This window comes from Myxine glutinosa, chromosome 14, assembly GCF_964187855.1.
Source record: "Myxine glutinosa chromosome 14, kmMyxGlut1.1, whole genome shotgun sequence".
Lineage (NCBI taxonomy): Eukaryota > Metazoa > Chordata > Myxini > Myxiniformes > Myxinidae > Myxine > Myxine glutinosa.
Genome location: NC_136274.1, coordinates 78,677,629 through 78,697,324, shown reverse-complemented (window position 1 = coordinate 78,697,324; position 19,696 = coordinate 78,677,629). Strand labels below are relative to the sequence as shown.

Genomic DNA, 19,696 nt, shown 5'->3' with positions numbered 1-19,696 from the left:
AAGCATGAACACATATGAACACATTTGCACTTTATCGGGTTCCCTTGACAGATTGATTCACATTTGTTTTCCTTCGGAACCTTGTAATGGAGCGACGAAGGTGACTGACAAAACTGATGCTTGCAGGGCAAGCAGCCGCCATGTTGGAATACCCTTCCCTCGCGAAACGTGAGAGGTACAGATGTAGCTGAGAGTGTGATAAGCATGAACACATATGAACACATATGCACTTTATCGGGTTCCCTTGACAGATTGATTCACATTTGTTTTCCTTCCGAACCTTGTAATAGAGCGATGAAGGTGACTGACAAAACTGATGCTTGCAGGGCAAGCAGCCGCCATGTTGGAATACCCTTCCCTCGCGAAACGTGAGAGGTACAGATGTAGCTGAGAGTGTGATAAGCGTGAACACATATGAACACATGCACTTTATCAGGTTCCCTTGACAGATTGATTCAATAACTGAGTCTCAGTGCCCCCAATAAAATGGAATGAAAGTGTGGTGGTGGGGAGGAGGAGGGGGGGGGGGGGGGGTGGGGGGGGGGAGGAGTTAAACTATGAATTGATAATCCTACCGTAATAATTGCTGCTTTGATTGCATTTAAGCATTAAGAAAGAAAGAAGAAAAAGTAAGAAGAAACGCATATGGAGTTAACAACCAATGGCACGCACGCACGCACGCACACACACACACACACACACACACACACACACACACACACACACACACACAAACACACACAAAAACACACACACACACACAGACACACATGGAGGTGGGTACTTTGAAACCTGGAAAGGTTCCGTTCCACCTTATGAAACCCGCATATGGAGAGAAAAACCAACGAGAGGAGATACTGCCACTGAGCTTGGAGGAAGTGTCATCACTACCTTCACTTCCCAGGATGTTTTGCGTACCAGCGACGTCATAACAATGGTGCCGCTTTTCTCAACCGTACTCAGCGGGGCATTTCCTCAAGAGGAATTTCCCCCTCCCCATGGATGCCAACCGATGATGATTGTCCGTGCTCTATCCTGTTCAAGCAAGGAAGCAGCACCATCACCTTTAGAGGCTTTAGAGGCCTTTAGAGGCCAAGCAAGGAAGCAGCACGTACCATTTGTAAAGTCTTTGGTTTGACTTGAACCGGTTTAAACCAGATGGGTGTTTTTAGGAGACACCATCTTCTTACTGGATGGCCGTTGACTCCCTATGGGAGCTCATCCACCCTTTGACAGGTGTTGTTTTTGCTCCTGGCAGGTGTCACAGTCACCCTACCCTCCAGCAAAGCCAGTGAGGGGTGTCGGTCTAGTCGCTGACAACTCGACCATGCGGTATGTAGCACTGGGTAACATGTTACAAGCGACAGTCCCAAAAAACTGACCTGACAAAGTTAGGACCAAGAAAAAGGTCAGGATTATTCGTATATGAACCATCCTCAATTTAAGGATGTCCTTAAGGGAAAAGTTAAGGAAATCCTCAAATATTTCCTTAAGTATGATTTATGTAATCCAGTCCATAATCTCCATCCACTTTCGGTGGTGGAAGTGATAAAATGGTGAATGAGAATCGAATGAATTTTACACAATAATCGGTTTCTTCCTCCTTCATCCACAAGCATGCAACATACAACAATTGTCATTTAAAATTACGTGTCCATCACGTGTTCATACTTCCGGACATCTCTTGCGATCTCCAATCTGATTGGTTGCCTGGCATAGCAACAGCTTCTGAGGATTTCCTTAACTTCAAGTTAATCCTTATCCTTAAGGGTCGTTTCTGCAACAGCACTTAATGAAATCCTTAGCTAAGGAATTACAGCGTACCTTGAAGGAAATCTTTATTTATGCAACCGGGTCTCTGTCCCTAGAAGAGGTATGCAACGATCGGCACGACGGATGTTGCGCAGTGTGGACCCCACGACGAATTTCCTAAGGTCCGCCATTTTAGGTTGTAGTTGTGCGACTTGCTGTGGTGTAGGTCTCACATTAGCCACGGTCGGTGTGACGGTGTCAATGAGATGATCAGCCAGATCCGCGGCGGCGTGATCGCGGCTTGATCGTCAAGATGGGAGCTTGAGCCTTGATTGGCTATCTTACGAGAAGGCATCTCTGCCTTAGGGGCAAATGACAAACAAGACACAATCAGTCACTGAACAATATTATAGACCTGAAGGCACTTAAATAAATTTGGAAAATATTCGCATAATTTATGCTGGTCGAGTTTATCGTGATGTACGGACTCAATACAGACCAGGTGAACCAATACAGCAATTTTTGGCAACCAGGACTATTTATTGATCCATCAGCGAAACGACACGTAGGCTCTGCTAGCATTCTAGTTACATAGATAACTACCTGAGGACTAGCTCTGAGCTTGGATCACAGGGGTGTGGCTTCAAATCACCACGTCACTATCTGGGCCTGGCTTGGGTATGGCTTCAAATCACCACGTCACTATCTGGGCCTGGCTTCAAATCACCACGTCACTATCTGGGCCTGGCTTCAAATCACCACGTCACTATCTGGGCCTGGCTTGGGCTTGGCTTCAAATCAACATGTCACTATCTGGGCCTGGCTTGGGCGTGGCTTCAAATCACCACGTCACTATCTGGGCCTGGCTTGGGCATGATTTCAAACCACCACGTCACTATCTGGGCCTGGCTTGGGCGTGGTCTCAAATCACCACGTCACTATCTGGGCCTGGCTTGGGCATGGCTTCAAATCACCACGTCACTATCTGGGCCTGGCTTGGGCCTGGCTTCAAATCACCATTTCACTATCTGGGCCTGGCTTGGGCGTGGTTTCAAATCAACACGTCACTATCTGGGCCTGGCTTGGGCGTGGTTTCAAATCAACACGTCACTATCTGGGCCTGGCTTGGGCCTGGCTTGAAATCACCACGTCACTATCTGGGCCTGGCTTGGGCGTGGTTTCAAATCAACACGTCACTATCTGGGCCTGGCTTGGACGGGGTTTCAAATCAACATGTCACTATCTGGGCCTGGCTTGGGCCTGGCTTCAAATCACCACGTCACTATCTGGGCCTGGCTTGGGCGTGGTTTCAAATCAACACGTCACTATCTGGGCCTGGCTTGGGCCTGGCTTGAAATCACCACGTCACTACCTGGGCCTGGCTTGGGCGTGGTTTCAAATCAACACGTCACTATCTGGGCCTGACTTGGGCCTGGCTTCAAATCACCACGTCACTATCTGGGCCTGGCTTGGGCTTGGCTTCAAATCAACACGTCACTATCTGGGCCTGGCTTAGGCCTGGCTTGAAATCACCACGTCACTATCTGGGCCTGGCTTGGGCGTGGTTTCAAATCAACACGTCACTATCTGGGCCTGACTTTGGCCTGGCTTGAAATCACCACGTCACTATCTGGGCCTGGCTTGGGCGTGGTTTCAAATCAACACGTCACTATCTGAGCCTGGCTTTGGCCTGGCTTGAAATCACCACGTCACTATCTGGGCCTGGCTTGGGCGTGGTTTCAAATCAACACGTCACTATCTGGGCCTGGCTTTGGCCTGGCTTGAAATCACCACGTCACTATCTGGGCCTGGCTTGGGCATGGCTTCAAATCAACACGTCACTATCTGGGCCTGGCTTTGGCCTGGCTTGAAATCACCACGTCACTATCTGGGCCTGGCTTGGGCATGGCTTCAAATCAACACGTCACTATCTGGGCCTGGCTTTGGCCTGGCTTGAAATCACCACGTCACTATCTGGGCCTGGCTTGGGCATGGCTTCAAATCAACATGTCACTATCTGGGTAAAGGATGAAATCAACATGTCACTATTAATGTCGTTGACGACATTTTGTGGGTAAAGGGTGAAAAAAACGATTTCTCAGTTCTGTGGGCAAATTCCTCGACGATTCGAACAGTTAAAAGCTTGACACATCGGCATCCTGAACACTAAAATGACTGATTAAACACACACAGACACATCCATCAATGAGTTGTGCCCTGCCCTCCCCCGTGACGTCACGCGAATCGACGGAAGTAGCTCATGAAAAGTGAAAATTGTCCGATTTTAAAACACGATTATCTTGCTTATTATTCTTCCAAAAGTGTCAGGGAGATAATCCTTTCAAACATATATCTGAAAAAAAATTCATGATTGTGTCCCTTTAAGATGTGAGTGCATCTATAAAATACGTACTAAAAAAATATGTCAATGTCAGTAAAATAAGTGTATCTATAAAATGTGTATCTAAGTGTATCTGTGTATCTAAAAATAAGTGTATCTAAGTAAGTAAAGTAAGTAAAATAAAATACGTATGGAGGGACATAAAATACATGCGGTATGATATTAAGGTGAATTCATACAATAAAACCGAAAAGGTCTGCTTGTCCGTTTTATTTATTATACACATATACAAAACCGAAAAACATGCTCCGCGAAGCCGTCTATCCATCCGTCTGGGAAGCCGTAAGTCTGTGAAGCCGTAAGTCTGTGAAGCTGTCCGGGAAGCCGTAAGTCTGTGAAGCCGTCCGGGAAGCCGTAAGTCCGTGAAGCCGTCCGGGAAGCCGTAAGTCCTTGAAGTCGTCCGGGAAGCCGTAAGTCCGTGAAGCCGTAAGTCCGTGAAGCCGTCCGGGAAGCCGTAAGTCCGTGAGCCCGTCCGGGACGCCGTAAGTCCATGAAACCGTCGTCCATCCATCCATCAGGGAAGCCGTAAGTCTGTGAAGCCGTAAGTCTGTGAAGCTGTCCGGGAAGCCGTAAGTCTGTGAAGCCGTCCGGGAAGCCGTAAGTCCGTGAAGCCATCCGGGAAGCCGTAAGTCCTTGAAGTCGTCCGGGAAGCCGTAAGTCCGGGAAGCCGTAAGTCTGTGAAGCTGTCCGGGAAGCCGTAAGTCCGTGAAGCCGTCCGGGAAGCCGTAAGTCCGTGAGCCCGTCCGGGACGCCGTAAGTCCATGAAACCGTCGTCCATCCATCCATCAGGGAAGCCGTAAGTCTGTGAAGCCGTAAGTCTGTGAAGCCGTAAGTCCGTGAAGCCGTCTGGGAAGCCGTAAGTCCGTGAAGCTGTCCGGGAAGCCGTAAGTCCGTGAAGCTGTCCGGGAAGCCGTCGTCCGTCCATCCATCCGGGAAGCCGTAAGTCTGGGAAGCCATGTGATTATATGTCTATTAATTACGTACTGTTTGAATGCCGGTTGCATCCTGTCTATTTATTATTTACATCTATTAATTAAGTACTGTTGGAATATATAATACCTTTCGACCCTTTCGACTGCTGAGACCCCTTAGACCTTTGAAGACCCTTTAAGTCCCCCAAGACCCTTATGACCAGAAGACCCTGAGAAACCCAAAAGACCCAAAATACCCAAAAACCCTGGCGACCATTAGAGACCCTGAAGACCCAAAATATCCTAAAGACCCAAAAGACCTCAAAGACCCAGAGGATCCAAAAGACCCCAAAGACCCAAAACACAAAAAAGGACCAAAATACACTGAAGACCAAACTCTCCTCTTATGGTATCCATGGAAATCTCCATGCATGGCTGGCGGACTTTCTCTCCTGTCGTAGTCAATGTGTGGCTCGAAATGGAATTCTCTCATCTCCTCGTCCTGTCCAGGCCCTGTCCAGAGTTCCTCAAGGCCCTGTGCTGGAGTGTTCTGGACCCTGTGCTTTTTCTAATCTTCATCAATGATCTCTCCGACTCTCTGTAAAATCCTCTATATCTCTTTGCTGATGACTCCACTCTCTGCCGCTCCATATCCCAACAATCAGATCAGCAGGCAGCAGCCTCTTCGCTCTCTGCAGACCTGGACAATATCTCAAACTGGTCAAACAAGTGGAACATGTCTTTCAATCCTGACAAATCTCACACTCTCACTTTGTCTGTACGTAAAGACCGACTGGACAACCCTCCCATCTACTTTCTCAACAATCCTCTCCAAAAAGTTCTGTCACTCAAGCTTTTGGGTCTCACTATCTGCCATGATCATGATTTCCAAGCTGGCCTCCAAAGCCAGTCGCCGACTGGGCATCCTCCGTCGTGCGAAGTCCTTCCTTGGCACACCTGAGCTCCTCATCACATACCATAAGGCTTTCATCTGCAGTGCTCTCCTCAAAAGACTCAACACACCCTGAAGACCCAAATTAAGACCCCAAAGACCCTTAAAATTCCAATAGACCCCAAAGACTCAACACACCCCAAAGATCCAAAAGACCCAAAAGTCCTAAAAGACCCTGAAGACCCATAAGACCCTTTAAAACCAATATACCCCAAGACCCTTAAGACCTTTAAGACCCTTTCAATACTTTGGACACCTTTAGATCCCTTCATCCTTCCAACCTTTTTGTAACCTTTAAACCTTTACCTTCCTGTACCTTTGATCCCTTAGGCTTAGATCAAAATCAATATAGAGTTACCACGATATTTCGAAAACTTGTGGACGGATTATGATAAAACTTGGTGGATGAGTTGGGTTGGTGACAAGAACAAGCCGATTACATTTTTGTTCAGGTCCAGATGCCAAAACGGCCCATCACTGGGATACAAAACGTAAACTGTTCAGCATGGCAGAGGTATGCTCTCTACCGGGTGTTGTAGTTATGTTTGTTTCCCCACAAAAGTAATTTTAAAAGATCGGACAGATTTTAAAAGCAAGTTTTTACATACCAGAGGGGTGTTCCGTTAGCAAGCAGCTTGCTAATGCATATCAAGCGGTTTGCTTGATGCAGAGCGCTCAAGGAAGCGCCCTAACGGAACGGATCGCTCGGCACCGCTTAACAACATGGCGGTCCCCATGTAAATTGTAAATGATGTTGACGAGGTACTCAAACAGCTGTCCTGACCGCGAATTGTCTTTGTCCCAAACATATGAATGGGGCGGCTCTCATTGCTCCAAACTCGAACATTACGTCACGTCCAATGTCATCAAGTCCCGTCTCACCCAAACTTGTACAGATTGGGGTGGTGTATGTTCACGATGCGGATATTTATTTCCCTGCGTGACTGTAATTCCTTTTCTACAAGCTCCTCCCTCGGCCAAACAAGCCCCTCCCTTCGCCACACAATCCCCTCCCACGGACACACAATCCCCTCCCACGGACACACAATCCCCTCCCTCGGACACACAAGCCACTCCCTCGGACACACAAGCCCCTCCCTCGGCTAAACAAGCCCCTCCCTCGACCAAACAAGCCCCTCCCTTCGCCACACAATCCCCTCCCACGGACACACAATCTCCTCCCTCGGACACACAATCTCCTTCCTCGGACACACAAGCCACTCCCTCGGACACACAAGCCACTCCCTCGGACACACAATCCCCTCCCTCGGCCAAACAAGCCCCTCCCTCGGCCAAACAAGTCCCTCCCTCGGCCAAACAAACCCCTCCCTCCGCCACACAAGCCCCTCCCTCGGCTACACAAGCCACTCCCTCGGACCCACAAGCCACCCCCTCGGCCAAACAAGCCCCTCCCTCGGACACACAAGCTCCTCCCTCGGACACACAATCTCCTCCTTCGGACACACAAGCTCCTCCCTCGGCACCTTCCCAACCCTGTTCCGCATTTGCTATTTTAATTATTTATTCTAAAATCTTTTCCTCCTCCTTCTCCAACCTTTCTCGGTCTCCGCCATGGCGGATGAAGTATCTGTCGCGCCGCTTCTCTCGGCCGCCGACTGTCTTTCATTGAACCAAGAACATGATTCGCGGATCGCAAGCGGCGACATTCGGAGACACGACGAGAATATGGACGGGGACGAGGCGGACAGGGAAAGGCAGCGCGACGGGGACCTTCCCGCCAGCGGAGTGTCCAAGCGCCGCTCACAGTTGGTGGTGGCCATTCTGTTCTACATCAACCTCCTCAACTACATGGACCGTTCCACCGTGGCCGGTCAGAACGGGCGCCGCACACCTTGAGCTTGCTGTGTCGACCAATCGTGACCACGTGATATCAACAGGAATTACTCGATGTGCTGTTCATTCATTAATTAATTAATTACCAGCCACATGGTGTTTAACAGCTTCGTGAACAACAACCATATTTACTCTCGAGCGCGGCTCTGGTCGTTCATTGAGGTGTTGTCCTGGTGTGTTGTTACCGGACACTTTGCGATTTTGTGTGTGTGTGTGTGTGTGTGTGTGTGTGTGTGTGTGTGTGTGTGTGTGTGTGTGTGTGTGTGTGTGTGTGTGTGTGTGTGTGTGTGTGTGTGTGTGTGTGCGTGCGTGCGTGCGTGCGTGCAGTCACGTGAAAAAGTAAGTACACCCCATGTAAAGTTTTGACTTTTTCAACATATTTCAACATGCAGCTATTTGATCTTCATTTCAACAATATTGATAGATAAAGGTGATATAATATAACAAATATCATGAAACATTTACATTTTGTAGTCCATTGTATAATTTAAATAAACATAAATGCAAATTTTGCATGTGGATAAAGTAAGTACACCCCATGAAATGTTTTTTATCTTTTTAACATATGTGGACATATCAATATTTGATCTTCATTTAAACAGTATCTATAGATAAAGGTGATCTAATTGAACAAAAAACAATGAAAAATCGAATTTGCAATAATTTATTCAACAAAAAATTAACAGATGCCATTTCTTTCTGTGGAAAAAGTAAGTACACCCTTGGCTCTAATAGGTGGTATTGCCCCCTTTGGCAGAAACAACCTCAAGTAGGCGTTTCTTATAACTGTCTACCAGTCTCTGACATCGACTGGGAGAAATTTTTGCCCACTCCATGCAGAATTCTTTCAGCTGTGCGATGTTTGAGGGGTTTCTTGCATGCACAATGAATGATCGTTTTAAGGCCATTTTCTCCGCTAGAGCGGGGGTTAGCCTTGCGGGCCCCATGACAATCATGGTTCCCTGTTTGAGGCAATGTTTTTATGGCCGGATGCCCTTCCTGACGCCAACCCTTGGTCACGCTCTTACGATGCGCAGGGATACGGTGTACCTATTCTAAATCGGGGTACACACCGTGATCATTCATCCCAGCAAGCTGGTACTCAAATTTGCCGACCTCGGAAGGATGACAGGCTGAGTCAACCCCCCTGGCGTTAATTCAGCGATCGACCGGGATTCGAACCCAGGATCCTCGGATCCCAAGCCGACACCCTAACCGCTAAGCCAACACCAACGAGCTGTGCAACACCATGCACAGCTCGTTTCAAATCCCCCCACAACATCTCGATGGGATTTAGATCCGGGCTTTGACTTGGCCATTCCAGAACCCTCCATTTCTTTCTTTTCAGCCATTCCTTGGTGGATTTACTGGTATGTTTAGGGTCATTGTCATGTTGCAAGGTCCACCTTCAGTTGAGCTTCAACTTTCCGACAGATGGCCTCACATTATCCTCAAGCACCCTCTGGTACAACGAAGAATTCATAGTGGATTCTATGATGGTGAGCTGCCCAGGCCCTGATGCAGCAAAGCTGCCCCAAACCATAATATTTCCACCACCATGCTTTACAGTTGGTATCAGGTTCTTGTGGTCAAATGCTGTCTTTGGTTTTCGCCAAACATGTCTTGTGGTACTGTGGCCAAATAGCTCTACCTTTGACTCATCTGTCCAGAGCACATTGCTCCAGAAGTGCTGGTCTTTGCCTGGGTGTTCATTGGCAAACTTTAGTCTTGCCCTGATGTTCTATCTGGACAGCAAAGGTTTCCTCCTGGCACACCTCCCATGCAGATCAAATTTGTGCAGCCTCTTTCTGATGGTAGACTCGTGCACTTTGACATCAACAGTGGCAAGAGCTACCTGTCGGTCCCGTGATGACATTCTGGGAGTTCTTAGAGACGTCTTTCAGCATCTTGCGGTCTGCTCTCGGGCTGAACTTGCTGGGGCGGCCTGGCCTGAACAAGTTGGCAGTTGTTTGGAATCTTCTCCACTTGTAGATGATCTTCTGGACAGTCGAATGATTGATTTCAAATTGTTTGGAGATCTTTTGAAATCCCTTCCCAGACGCGCAGGCATCTATAACCTTCTTTCTGAAGGCCTCAGAGAGCTCTTTTGATCTCGGCATGGTGATGCCGCACACTTCAACAACAAAGATCAAACCAAACTAAATGTCTGAGGTTTACATAAGACAGGTTCCTCCAAGATCCTCTCTAACGATGTTCTAATCATTTGCACCTGAGCTGGTGCACCTGATTCTAATTTTAGGTATTTGAAGTAGTGATAAATGTAGGGGTGTACTTACTTTTTCCACATGCGAAATTTGCATTTATGTTTATTTAAATTATACAATGGACTACAAAATGTAAATGTTTCATGATGTTTGTTATATTATATCACCTTTATCTGTCAATATTGTTGAAATGAAGATCAAATAGCTGTATGTTGAAATATGTTGAAAAAGTCAAAACTTTACATGGGGTGTACTTACTTTTTCACGTGACTGTATGTGTGTGTATGTGTGTGTGTAAGGACTTGTTGGACCCTTTGTCCACTCCGTTTGCAAGTTTTGGACAAAAGGCTGCATGTTAAATATTCCGGCAAACATTGACCTGTTTTATTTCCCTTCGGCTTATCTTGTGCACCAACGAAAGCAAAGAACTAACTGATGCATGTTTCTTGTTGTTTTCCTTTCTTTCAAGCTGTGCTTATTCAAATCCAGAGCTTTTTTGCCATTACGGATACAGCCTCCGGCCTCCTCACGACAGGTGTGTGCTTTTTCACCTGTACAGTTGAATTGTGAGAACATTATGCAGGAGTGTAAACCGTGTTGTTCACAATGTCCCTCCCTCCAATCCTTCTTGTTCCAGTCACTCAATCCCTCATATCCTCATATCCTCCCCCCCCCCCCGCCCCCCAACCACTCCTTTTCCTCCTTGAGTTTTTCCTCTTCATATACACACATTGTGTTCACCTGTGCTCACCTTTGTGTCATGGCTAAATGAGAACCTGTGCAATAACAGTCACCAGTCAGCTAGATAACACAATGGTGTGTATACTGTGGCATCAGCATTGGAGGTTTCTCTTTGGTAATTGGTCTCGTGTCCCATTCCAAAGTCCAGCATTTCTAGAATCCGCTGTTTTTGTTGACATCGATCGATGGACTCTCTCTACTTCTTTGACCGGTCCAAATTATTTCCACCTTGTGTATTCCACCTTGTGTATTCCACCTTGTGTATTCCATCTTGTGTATTCCACCTTGTGTATTCCACCTTGTGTATTCCACCTTGTGTATTCCATCTTGTGTATTCCACCTTGTGTATTCCACCTTGTGTATTCCATCTTGTGTATTCCATCTTGTGTATTCCACCTTGTGTATTCCACCTTGTGTATTCCACCTTGTGTATTCCATCTTGTGTATTCCATCTTGTGTATTCCATCTTGTGTATTCCACCTTGTGTATTCCACCTTGTGTATTCCATCTTGTGTATTCCACCTTGTGTATTCCACCTTGTGTATTCCACCTTGTGTATTCCATCTTGTGTATTCCACCTTGTGTATTCCACCTTGTGTATTCCATCTTGTGTATTCCACCTTGTGTATTCCACCTTGTGTATTCCATCTTGTGTATTCCACCTTGTGTATTCCACCTTGTGTATTCCTCCTTGTGTATTCCACCTTGTGTATTCCATCTTGTGTATTCCACCTTGTGTATTCCACCTTGTGTATTCCACCTTGTGTATTCCACCTTGTGTATTCCACCTTGTGTATTCCACCTTGTGTATTCCACCTTGTGTATTCCACCTTGTGTATTCCACCTTGTGTATTCCACCTTGTGTATTCCACCTTGTGTATTCCACCTTGTGTATTCCACCTTGTGTATTCCACCTTGTGTATTCCACCTTGTGTATTCCACCTTGTGTATTCCACCTTGTGTATTCCATCTTGTGTATTCCACCTTGTGTATTCCACCTTGTGTATTCCACCTTGTGTATTCCACCTTGTGTATTCCTCCTTGTGTATTCCATCTTGTGTATTCCACCTTGTGTATTCCACCTTGTGTATTCCACCTTGTGTATTCCACCTTGTGTATTCCACCTTGTGTATTCCACCTTGTGTATTCCACCTTGTGTATTCCAAACACAGCAGGCAGAGAACGTCCCTGGGGCGTAGTCATTCGCAAATCAGTGAGACAGGCCTGATGTTCGACCGGAGATGATTTTGGGAGGAATTTGTAATTTGCTCAAGGTGCCGTCGATAACTCGCCTACTCTTTTCGAAAGACACCGCAGGATCCTTTACGTGCATCGATGGCGGGTGCTGGGTCCTCCAGCTCAACGTCTTCCGCATGCACATCCCACGTGTTGATGTCTCGCCCCGGAATGTAAAAGACCATGTACAACGCGGACATCAAAGCTACCCTGCTAGCCCTACAACATCACTGGACGGCCTACTAATCGTATCGCCGTTACCTTGCCATTCTCGGTCGTATAGCTCCCAGACGCATGTTGTGTATGAAAACCTTGGTCTCCAAAAATAGAAAAAGTAAACATTATTTTATATGCAAAGTCAAAGTTCGTAGCACAGGTAAAACACTGAACAGAACAACAGTAAGAATACAGTGGAGAGCAGGGAAACACCTGAAAGGTAGAGGGGCACAATGGGAGAGGGTTTGGTTGTGGATAAAACACATAAAACTCTATCATCATAATCGTAATCATCATCGGCGTCATCGCCATCATCATCATCATCGTCATCATCGTCGGCATCGTCACCACCATCATCATCATAATCATCGTCGGCATCGTCACCACCATCATCATCATAATCATCGTCGGCATTGTCACCACCATCATCATCATAATCATCGTCGGCATCGTCACCATCATCATCATCATCTTTGACGTCGTCGCCATCATCATCATCATCATCATCATCATATTTGGCGTCGTCGCCGTCATGATCATCTTTGGCGTCGTCGCCATCATCATCATCAAGGGGGGACAGGATAATACCTGGATAAACCTGGACTCAACCCTGACACCCTAAACAACTTCAGACCCATCTCCAACCTACCCTTTCTGTCAAAAGTTTTGGAACGCGCTGTAGCCACTCAACTCAAACATCATCTCTCTGCCAATAACCTGTATGAAACATTCCAATCCGGATTCCGCTCCAACCACAGTACTGAAACTGCTCTCCTCAAAATCACCAACGACCTTCTCCTCTCCTCTGACGCCGGCAACCTCAACATTCTCATCCTCCTCGACCTCAGCGCCGCCTTTGACACCATCGATCACACCATCCTCCTCACCCGACTTGAAACCACCTTTAACATTACCGGCACTGCCCTCTCTTGGATCAAATCATACCTCTCCGACAGACGCCAGTTCATCTCCATCAATAACTGCAAATCCTCCACTGCTCCCCTCCCCCAAGGTGTCCCCCAAGGTTCAGTTCTTGGCCCCCTCCTCTTCACCCTGTACCTGTCCCCCCTTGGTCACTTAATCCGCCGTCATGGTCTCCAATTCCACTGCTTCGCCGATGACATCCAGCTTTTCATCTCCACCAAGTCCATCTCCACCACCACCCACTCTATCCTGACAAACTGCATCACTGAAATAAAATCCTGGCTTCAAATCAACTTCCTCAAGCTTAACTGTGATAAATCTGAAATAATCATCATTGGCCCAAAAACGCTCACCAAATGCACCCATAACTTTGCCCTCAACATCGACGGTATCCCAGTATCCACCTCCCCTCACATCTGGAATCTTGGCATCATCTTTGACCAAACCCTCTCCTTCGACAAATACACTAAACAGATCACAAAGACAGCCTTCTTTCACCTGAAAAACATCGCCTGTCTCCGTCCATCCCTCTCCTCCATGGCTGCAGAAACCCTCATCCACGCCTTCATCACCTCCCGTCTGGACTACTGCAACAGCCTCCTCTTTGGTTCACCCTCAATAATCATCAATAAACTCCAATACATTCAGAACTCCGCTGCCCGTCTACTCACCCATTCCCGGACCCGTGACCACATCACCCCCGTCCTTTACAAGCTTCACTGGCTCCCCATCCCCCAGAGAATCCAGTACAAAATCCTCCTCTTGACCTACAAAGCCCTCCATCACCTGGCCCCATCCTACCTGACTTACCTCCTCTCCAGACACACTCCCACCCGTAACCTCCGCTCTACTGGTACCAACCTACTGACCCCCCCCATGCGGACCAAATTCAGATCCTGGGGGGACAGGGCCTTCTCCATCGCTGCTCCCACCCTCTGGAACTCACTACCTCACACCATCAGAGACTCCTCCTCACTCACCACATTCAAAACATCACTCAAGACCCACCTGTTCAACACTGCATTCAACATTTAACCCACAGCATTTAACCCCTGACTATCTCTTCTCCTTCTCCTTCCTTTTGCTTTGATTATTTACCTGTTGATTTTTGTTTTTTTGCACTTGTTTTTTTGTACTCTGTCAAAGCGTCTTTGGGCTTCTTGAAAACCGCTATATAAAATAAATGTATTATTATTATTATCATCATCATCATCATTTTACGGCCGTTTCCATGCTTGCATGGCAATACCACTAACCGTTTCAAATACCTGCAATCCAATTTGAATAATAATAAGAATTAACGTTTTGGGCTTTACCTTTTCATCAGAACAAAGAAATAGAGAATGGGGCGGGTATCGGTGCAGAATGTGGATACCTCCCCTGTGAGCGATCCTGGGTGAAGGCAAGCTATTAAGCAAATCGGTGAGGAGAAAGCGAGCAGGTAGACACACAATCTTGGCACGACTCTCCTGAGTGCCATCGATGACCCTGTCAGAGGCCTCTTGGGGAAAGCAAAATGGCCGGCTGTAACAAAAATATGCCGAACAACGGAATTCAGTCCTAGAAAATGAAGAAAGGAACACAGAACCCTCGTAGGCTGAGGCCTAAGACTGTGCGGCCACACTGAGCAGCCGGAATCTGTGCTGAAAAGGATAATGACTGCACCTTCTCCATTGAGGAATGGGATACCTGCCTCGCAATAGGACAGAGCTCTACACCAAAGCTAAAAGCTAAAAAGGTGTCACCTGTTCCACAACCAACAACTATTGGTCCAGGCGGATCGGAGAAGATTAAATGAACAGAGATGAAGCTTTAGCGGAAAAGTAAATCATCCTCCACTGCGAAGCGTATTCTGCGCATGAATCATGGGGGACTATGGGTAAAGAAAAAGGAGGTGGAGATTTTGAGATCTACATCACACCTTCTAAAACCCACTAATGGAGGTAACAACCAATGGGAGAGGGAGAAGGGAGGAAGGTGTTCACGAGGGGTGGACAAGCTGGATACAAAGTCAAATACAGCAACAAGAGGGGCTGAAAGATGAGGGAGTGAAAACAGATAATGAAAGAGTACTGGAGATAAAAACAGGTGTGTGGAGGGAGATGGGAGAAAACACAATAACCTGGAAAGGAAGGGGAGGGCTTTGGGAGTGTTACTGAGAGTCAAAAAGATGAAGAGTATGGATTGTGGATTACTTGTGGAAGAGGTGAACAGAGATAGGGAAGAATTGGATTGAACAGACTGAAGAAGTTGGGTCCACACATGAAAGAAAAGAGGAATGAAGTGTGTAGGTGAGCAATGAGTCTGGATTTTGAGAGTTTTGCCAGAATGTATGTGAGAAACTTAGGGAAAGGGGAGTGGGAGTGCTGAGGATGGCACAAAATATGGAAGGGATAGAAGGTGCAAGACCAGAAAGAAGGCTTTCGGCAAGGCAGGCGTGACGGGCCGAGAGATTCCTCTTCGTCGCATGAGAATTCAATGATTTTGAGAACCTTGTTTCTCTGGCACCAATGAAGTGTGATGTAGGTATGCCAGCCCGAATGGGAGGGCAGCACTCCATCGAGTTGTGGATGAAGGCCGTGTACGTTGTTAGAAGTTCGGATTTGCCAAGGAACGACTTGGCACTATTGAGGATGCCCAGTCGGTAGCTAGCTTTAGAGGCTTGCAAGATATTTGAACGGTCATTTCACGCATATGTGAAAGGGGATTTTTAAAAATAAAATAGAGAACAAGGTGGAGGAAGTTGAAGGCATAAGTTAAGGAGAGTTAAGAGGAACAGGAAAAGAAAAGCCACGATAATGAGCAAAAGGTACAAAACTGCCATGCTGGCACAAAAGGTGCGAGGTTTGTTTAGTTTTCCCGATACAGCTGTCAAAGCCTTTGGGCTGGCATGATGGCCTAGCTAGAATGAAACTTTGGAAAACTGGAATCCACAGATGATGGAAGGGTACTGAACGGACAATTTGAAGAAACGCGTAGACGAGTTCCACAAGAATAGAACAGATCGCAGGTTTGATTGAAGGTTGATTCGAGCGGAATGTGAACAACCATTGAGGAATTGAGTGTCTAAGATTCCACTACTCTGGTTGTGTCTGCACAGGAAGGTTGTGTCTGCACTCTGGTGCAAAAGGTTTAATTACTTGAATAATTGTATTTTTGTTTCTTCTTATTTTGACATACTTCATCGACGAGATGATGTTTGTTTGTGTAACTTACCTCCTCAATGATTTTCAATGTGGTTTTGCAGTTTTCATCGGCAGTTACATGGTGCTTGCCCCATTATTTGGCTACCTCGGTGACCGTTATGTGCGGAAGTACATAATGATGGTTGGTATATGCTTGTGGTCTGCCATGACCCTTACCAGCTCCTTCATACCAAAACAGGTTTGTGGCCTGCAAAAAGCAGCACTATATTTATTATACCATACAAATGGAATGTGTTTTACTTGCCTTTGGCCAGTAGGGGGTGTACTAGTAACACAAAGCCAGGTGATCATAGCCTTTGGCACAAAGGTCATTTAACCTTGATCAATTAAAGACTATTTGGAAGGTTTTTAGCCTTCATAGAGTGCACGCTGCTGTTGTTGTTGTTACCACCTCTTCTTCTTCTTCTTCTTGTTCTTGCGGAGAAGCCAAAACCTCAAAGCTCCACCCATTCTGGGAACCATAGCTCCACCCATTCTGGGAGAGCCTTCATATAAACAAATATCCACCATTTTATTAACTCGCATAGCTTTGAGGCCTGTTTTGTAGGCCCGTGGTGTCTTCCTCTCGCACAGTTTTCTTTCAAATCAAATTCGATATATCATTTCATTTTTCAGTCGCTAACATAGTTTTAGACTCGGTTGTTGAAAAAAAACGGGAAGAAAATCCGATGAAAGTTGCCCTTTATAGAACGAAATGAATTCTCAAAGGCCTGTAACTTCAAGTCCATTGAGATTTTTTTTTTTTAAATCGCGGCATGCTCAGTCATACACAGCCCGAAATAAGAGACGGGAAAATGCCGAGATATATATATTTTGTTTAAATCGCGGCAAGCTCAGTCATACACCGCCCGAAATAACAGACGGGAAAATGCCGAGATATATTAAAAATTCGTCCATTTGATGACAATCGTCACGATGAAATATTTAATTTATACGTCGTCACAATAATGTGGAGAGAGAGGAGCATAGCTTCGTTCACGTGTCGCCACATACGGTAAATTGCCGAAATATATATTTTTTTACATCGCGGCATTGTCAGTCATACACCGCCTGAAATAACAGACGGGAAAATGCCGAGATATATTAAAAATTCGTCCATTTGATGACAATCGTCACGATGAAATATTTAATTTATACGTCGTCACAATAATGTGGAGAGAGGAGCATAGCTTCGTTCACGTGTCGCCACACACGGGAAATTGCCGAGATATATATTTTTTTCAATTGCGGCATGGTCAGTCATACACCGCCTGAAATAACAGACGGGAAAATGCCGAGATATATTAAAAATTCGTCGCCACACACGGGAAATTGCCGAGATATATTTTCACTTTGCACAAAAATAACATCAAGTAATCGAATCAATAGGAATGTCCTGTGCTTATAACATCGACGTTATAGGCACAGCTGCATCTAGGCATTGTGTAACATCGACGCGGCTTTTGTTTTAGTTAAAACTTTTTGTACTTGTTTTGTATAGTCTCGAGTATCCATCTATCACGTGATTATTTTTGTCCAATCGTTCTTCGTACTAGTGCAGATGGAAAAGTGAACACCTGACTGCGATGTAAATGTGGTCATCATAGTTTGTTTACAGTATTTGACTCCTGCGGATGGACATTGTGGTGGCTCTCTACCAGCACTTTTCAGCGTTTCTGGTGTTGCGGGGCTTGGTCGGTGTGGGCGAGGCAAGCTACTCCACCATAGCACCTACGGTCATCGCAGACTTGTTTACACGTGGCGAGCGTACCCGCATGCTTTCCTTCTTCTACTTTGCCATACCGGTTGGAAGGTAGGCCCATAGTCTGCACAAGTTAATTCTTTCCTTTTTAAAATGGTTTTGGCTGTTTATCTTAACTCGTTCTTCCATGAGCCTAGATTTTTGCATTCAAAAAGGAAACTCCTTGTGTCCTTACAGTGGCTTAGGATACATTGTTGGAGGAAACGTCACACAGTTGATGAAAAACTGGCAGTGGGCACTCCGGGTAAGCACAAGTACAAATGTTTTTTCAAAGATCAATGAGATGAGGAATTGAGAGGAGGGTGAAGTAATTTTACAAGACGTGATAGCCTGGTGTTGGCTTAGCGGTTAAAGTGTCTGGCTTAAGATCTTAGGGTCTTGAGTTTGAGCCCCTGTTGTGCCGTTACATAACACCAGGTGGGTTGACTCAGCCTGTTATCCTTCCGAGGTCAGCAAAATGAGTACCAGCTTACTGGAAACGGGGCACTGCATCAGCGGCACAGCTGCGCTTCCAGCAATGACGCAACAACTAGCAGCCAAAGGCTGCATACGAAGTAATAAAAATAGGACCACTGGACTTGCGGCTTAGTTGGGCCCTGGCCTAATATTTAACCCAAATGTGGTAGCATTCTGATTTGTGGGTCTGGAGAACAAGATTTTTGAATAAATTTATGCGATTTAAAAAAAACATTAAGTCGTCCATTTTGACACACTTCCGGTAACATGACTGGAATGAGCTTAGCAATTCCCTTTACTAATGAGGAGCGGAACCCTGCTGCCAAATTTCAGCCAGACTGGCCCAGCGGTTTGGCCAGTAAAGTTGAAAAAGGCAATGGACGGACGGTGCACGATGACAATAATTTTATTTCAATTTAAATTCCAGCTGAGCTAATAATAATTTGAGCCAATATTGTTTTATTATGTGTATTTATAAAGGATCATGATAGAGCTCAAGTTATTGCAGTGAAGGAAGGAGTGGGAACACGAGCATAAGCTTCATAGTTGCTTTGGAAAAACAAACAGTCAATTATGACCTCGGTGTAAATGAAGGTTTGTAGGGCGACAGACATCAGAGCTACAAAAATAGCTAGATAGAGATAAAAGAAAAAATATAAAATAAAAAGAGCTAAAAATAAAAGAGCTAAAAATATAAATAGAGCTAAAAATAAAAAGCTAAAAATAGAAAAATAATAGCTAAAAATAGAGCTAGAAATATATCTTTTTTTTTAAAGGTCAACAACACAACAACATGCATTTTAAGGCCATTTTCCCTGCTAGAGCGGGGGTTAGCCTTGCGGTCCCCATGACAATCTTCTCCATTTTGCCCTATTTTCTGCATCTCTCCTTGTTAACCCCCTTGCCCGCATTTCTTCTTCCACCATCTTTAGCCAAGTCTTTCTCGGTCTTCCCCGTCCTCTACTTCCTTCTACATTCATTTCCATCACTCTTCTCAACCAGTCACTTTCATCCTTCCTCAACACATGACCAAACCATCTCAACCTGTTCCTCTTCACAGCATCCATCACAGGCTCTATTC

The 19,696-nt window shown here is 45.9% G+C and overlaps 1 protein-coding gene across 1 annotated transcript in view; it reads left to right on the top strand.

The window, feature by feature from the left end:
* Positions 1–7,515: 7,515 nt before the first annotated feature.
* Positions 7,516–19,696, top strand: part of SPNS1 (SPNS lysolipid transporter 1, lysophospholipid) — a 36,660-nt gene continuing 24,479 nt past the window's right edge. Inside the window, exons 1-5 of the mRNA XM_068136214.2 lie at positions 7,516–7,847; positions 10,565–10,630; positions 16,460–16,596; positions 18,059–18,210; positions 18,337–18,403. Of these exons, the coding sequence (XP_067992315.2) occupies positions 7,589–7,847; positions 10,565–10,630; positions 16,460–16,596; positions 18,059–18,210; positions 18,337–18,403 (681 nt within the window). The 5' untranslated portion in view covers positions 7,516–7,588. The remainder of the gene's footprint in view (positions 7,848–10,564; positions 10,631–16,459; positions 16,597–18,058; positions 18,211–18,336; positions 18,404–19,696) is intronic.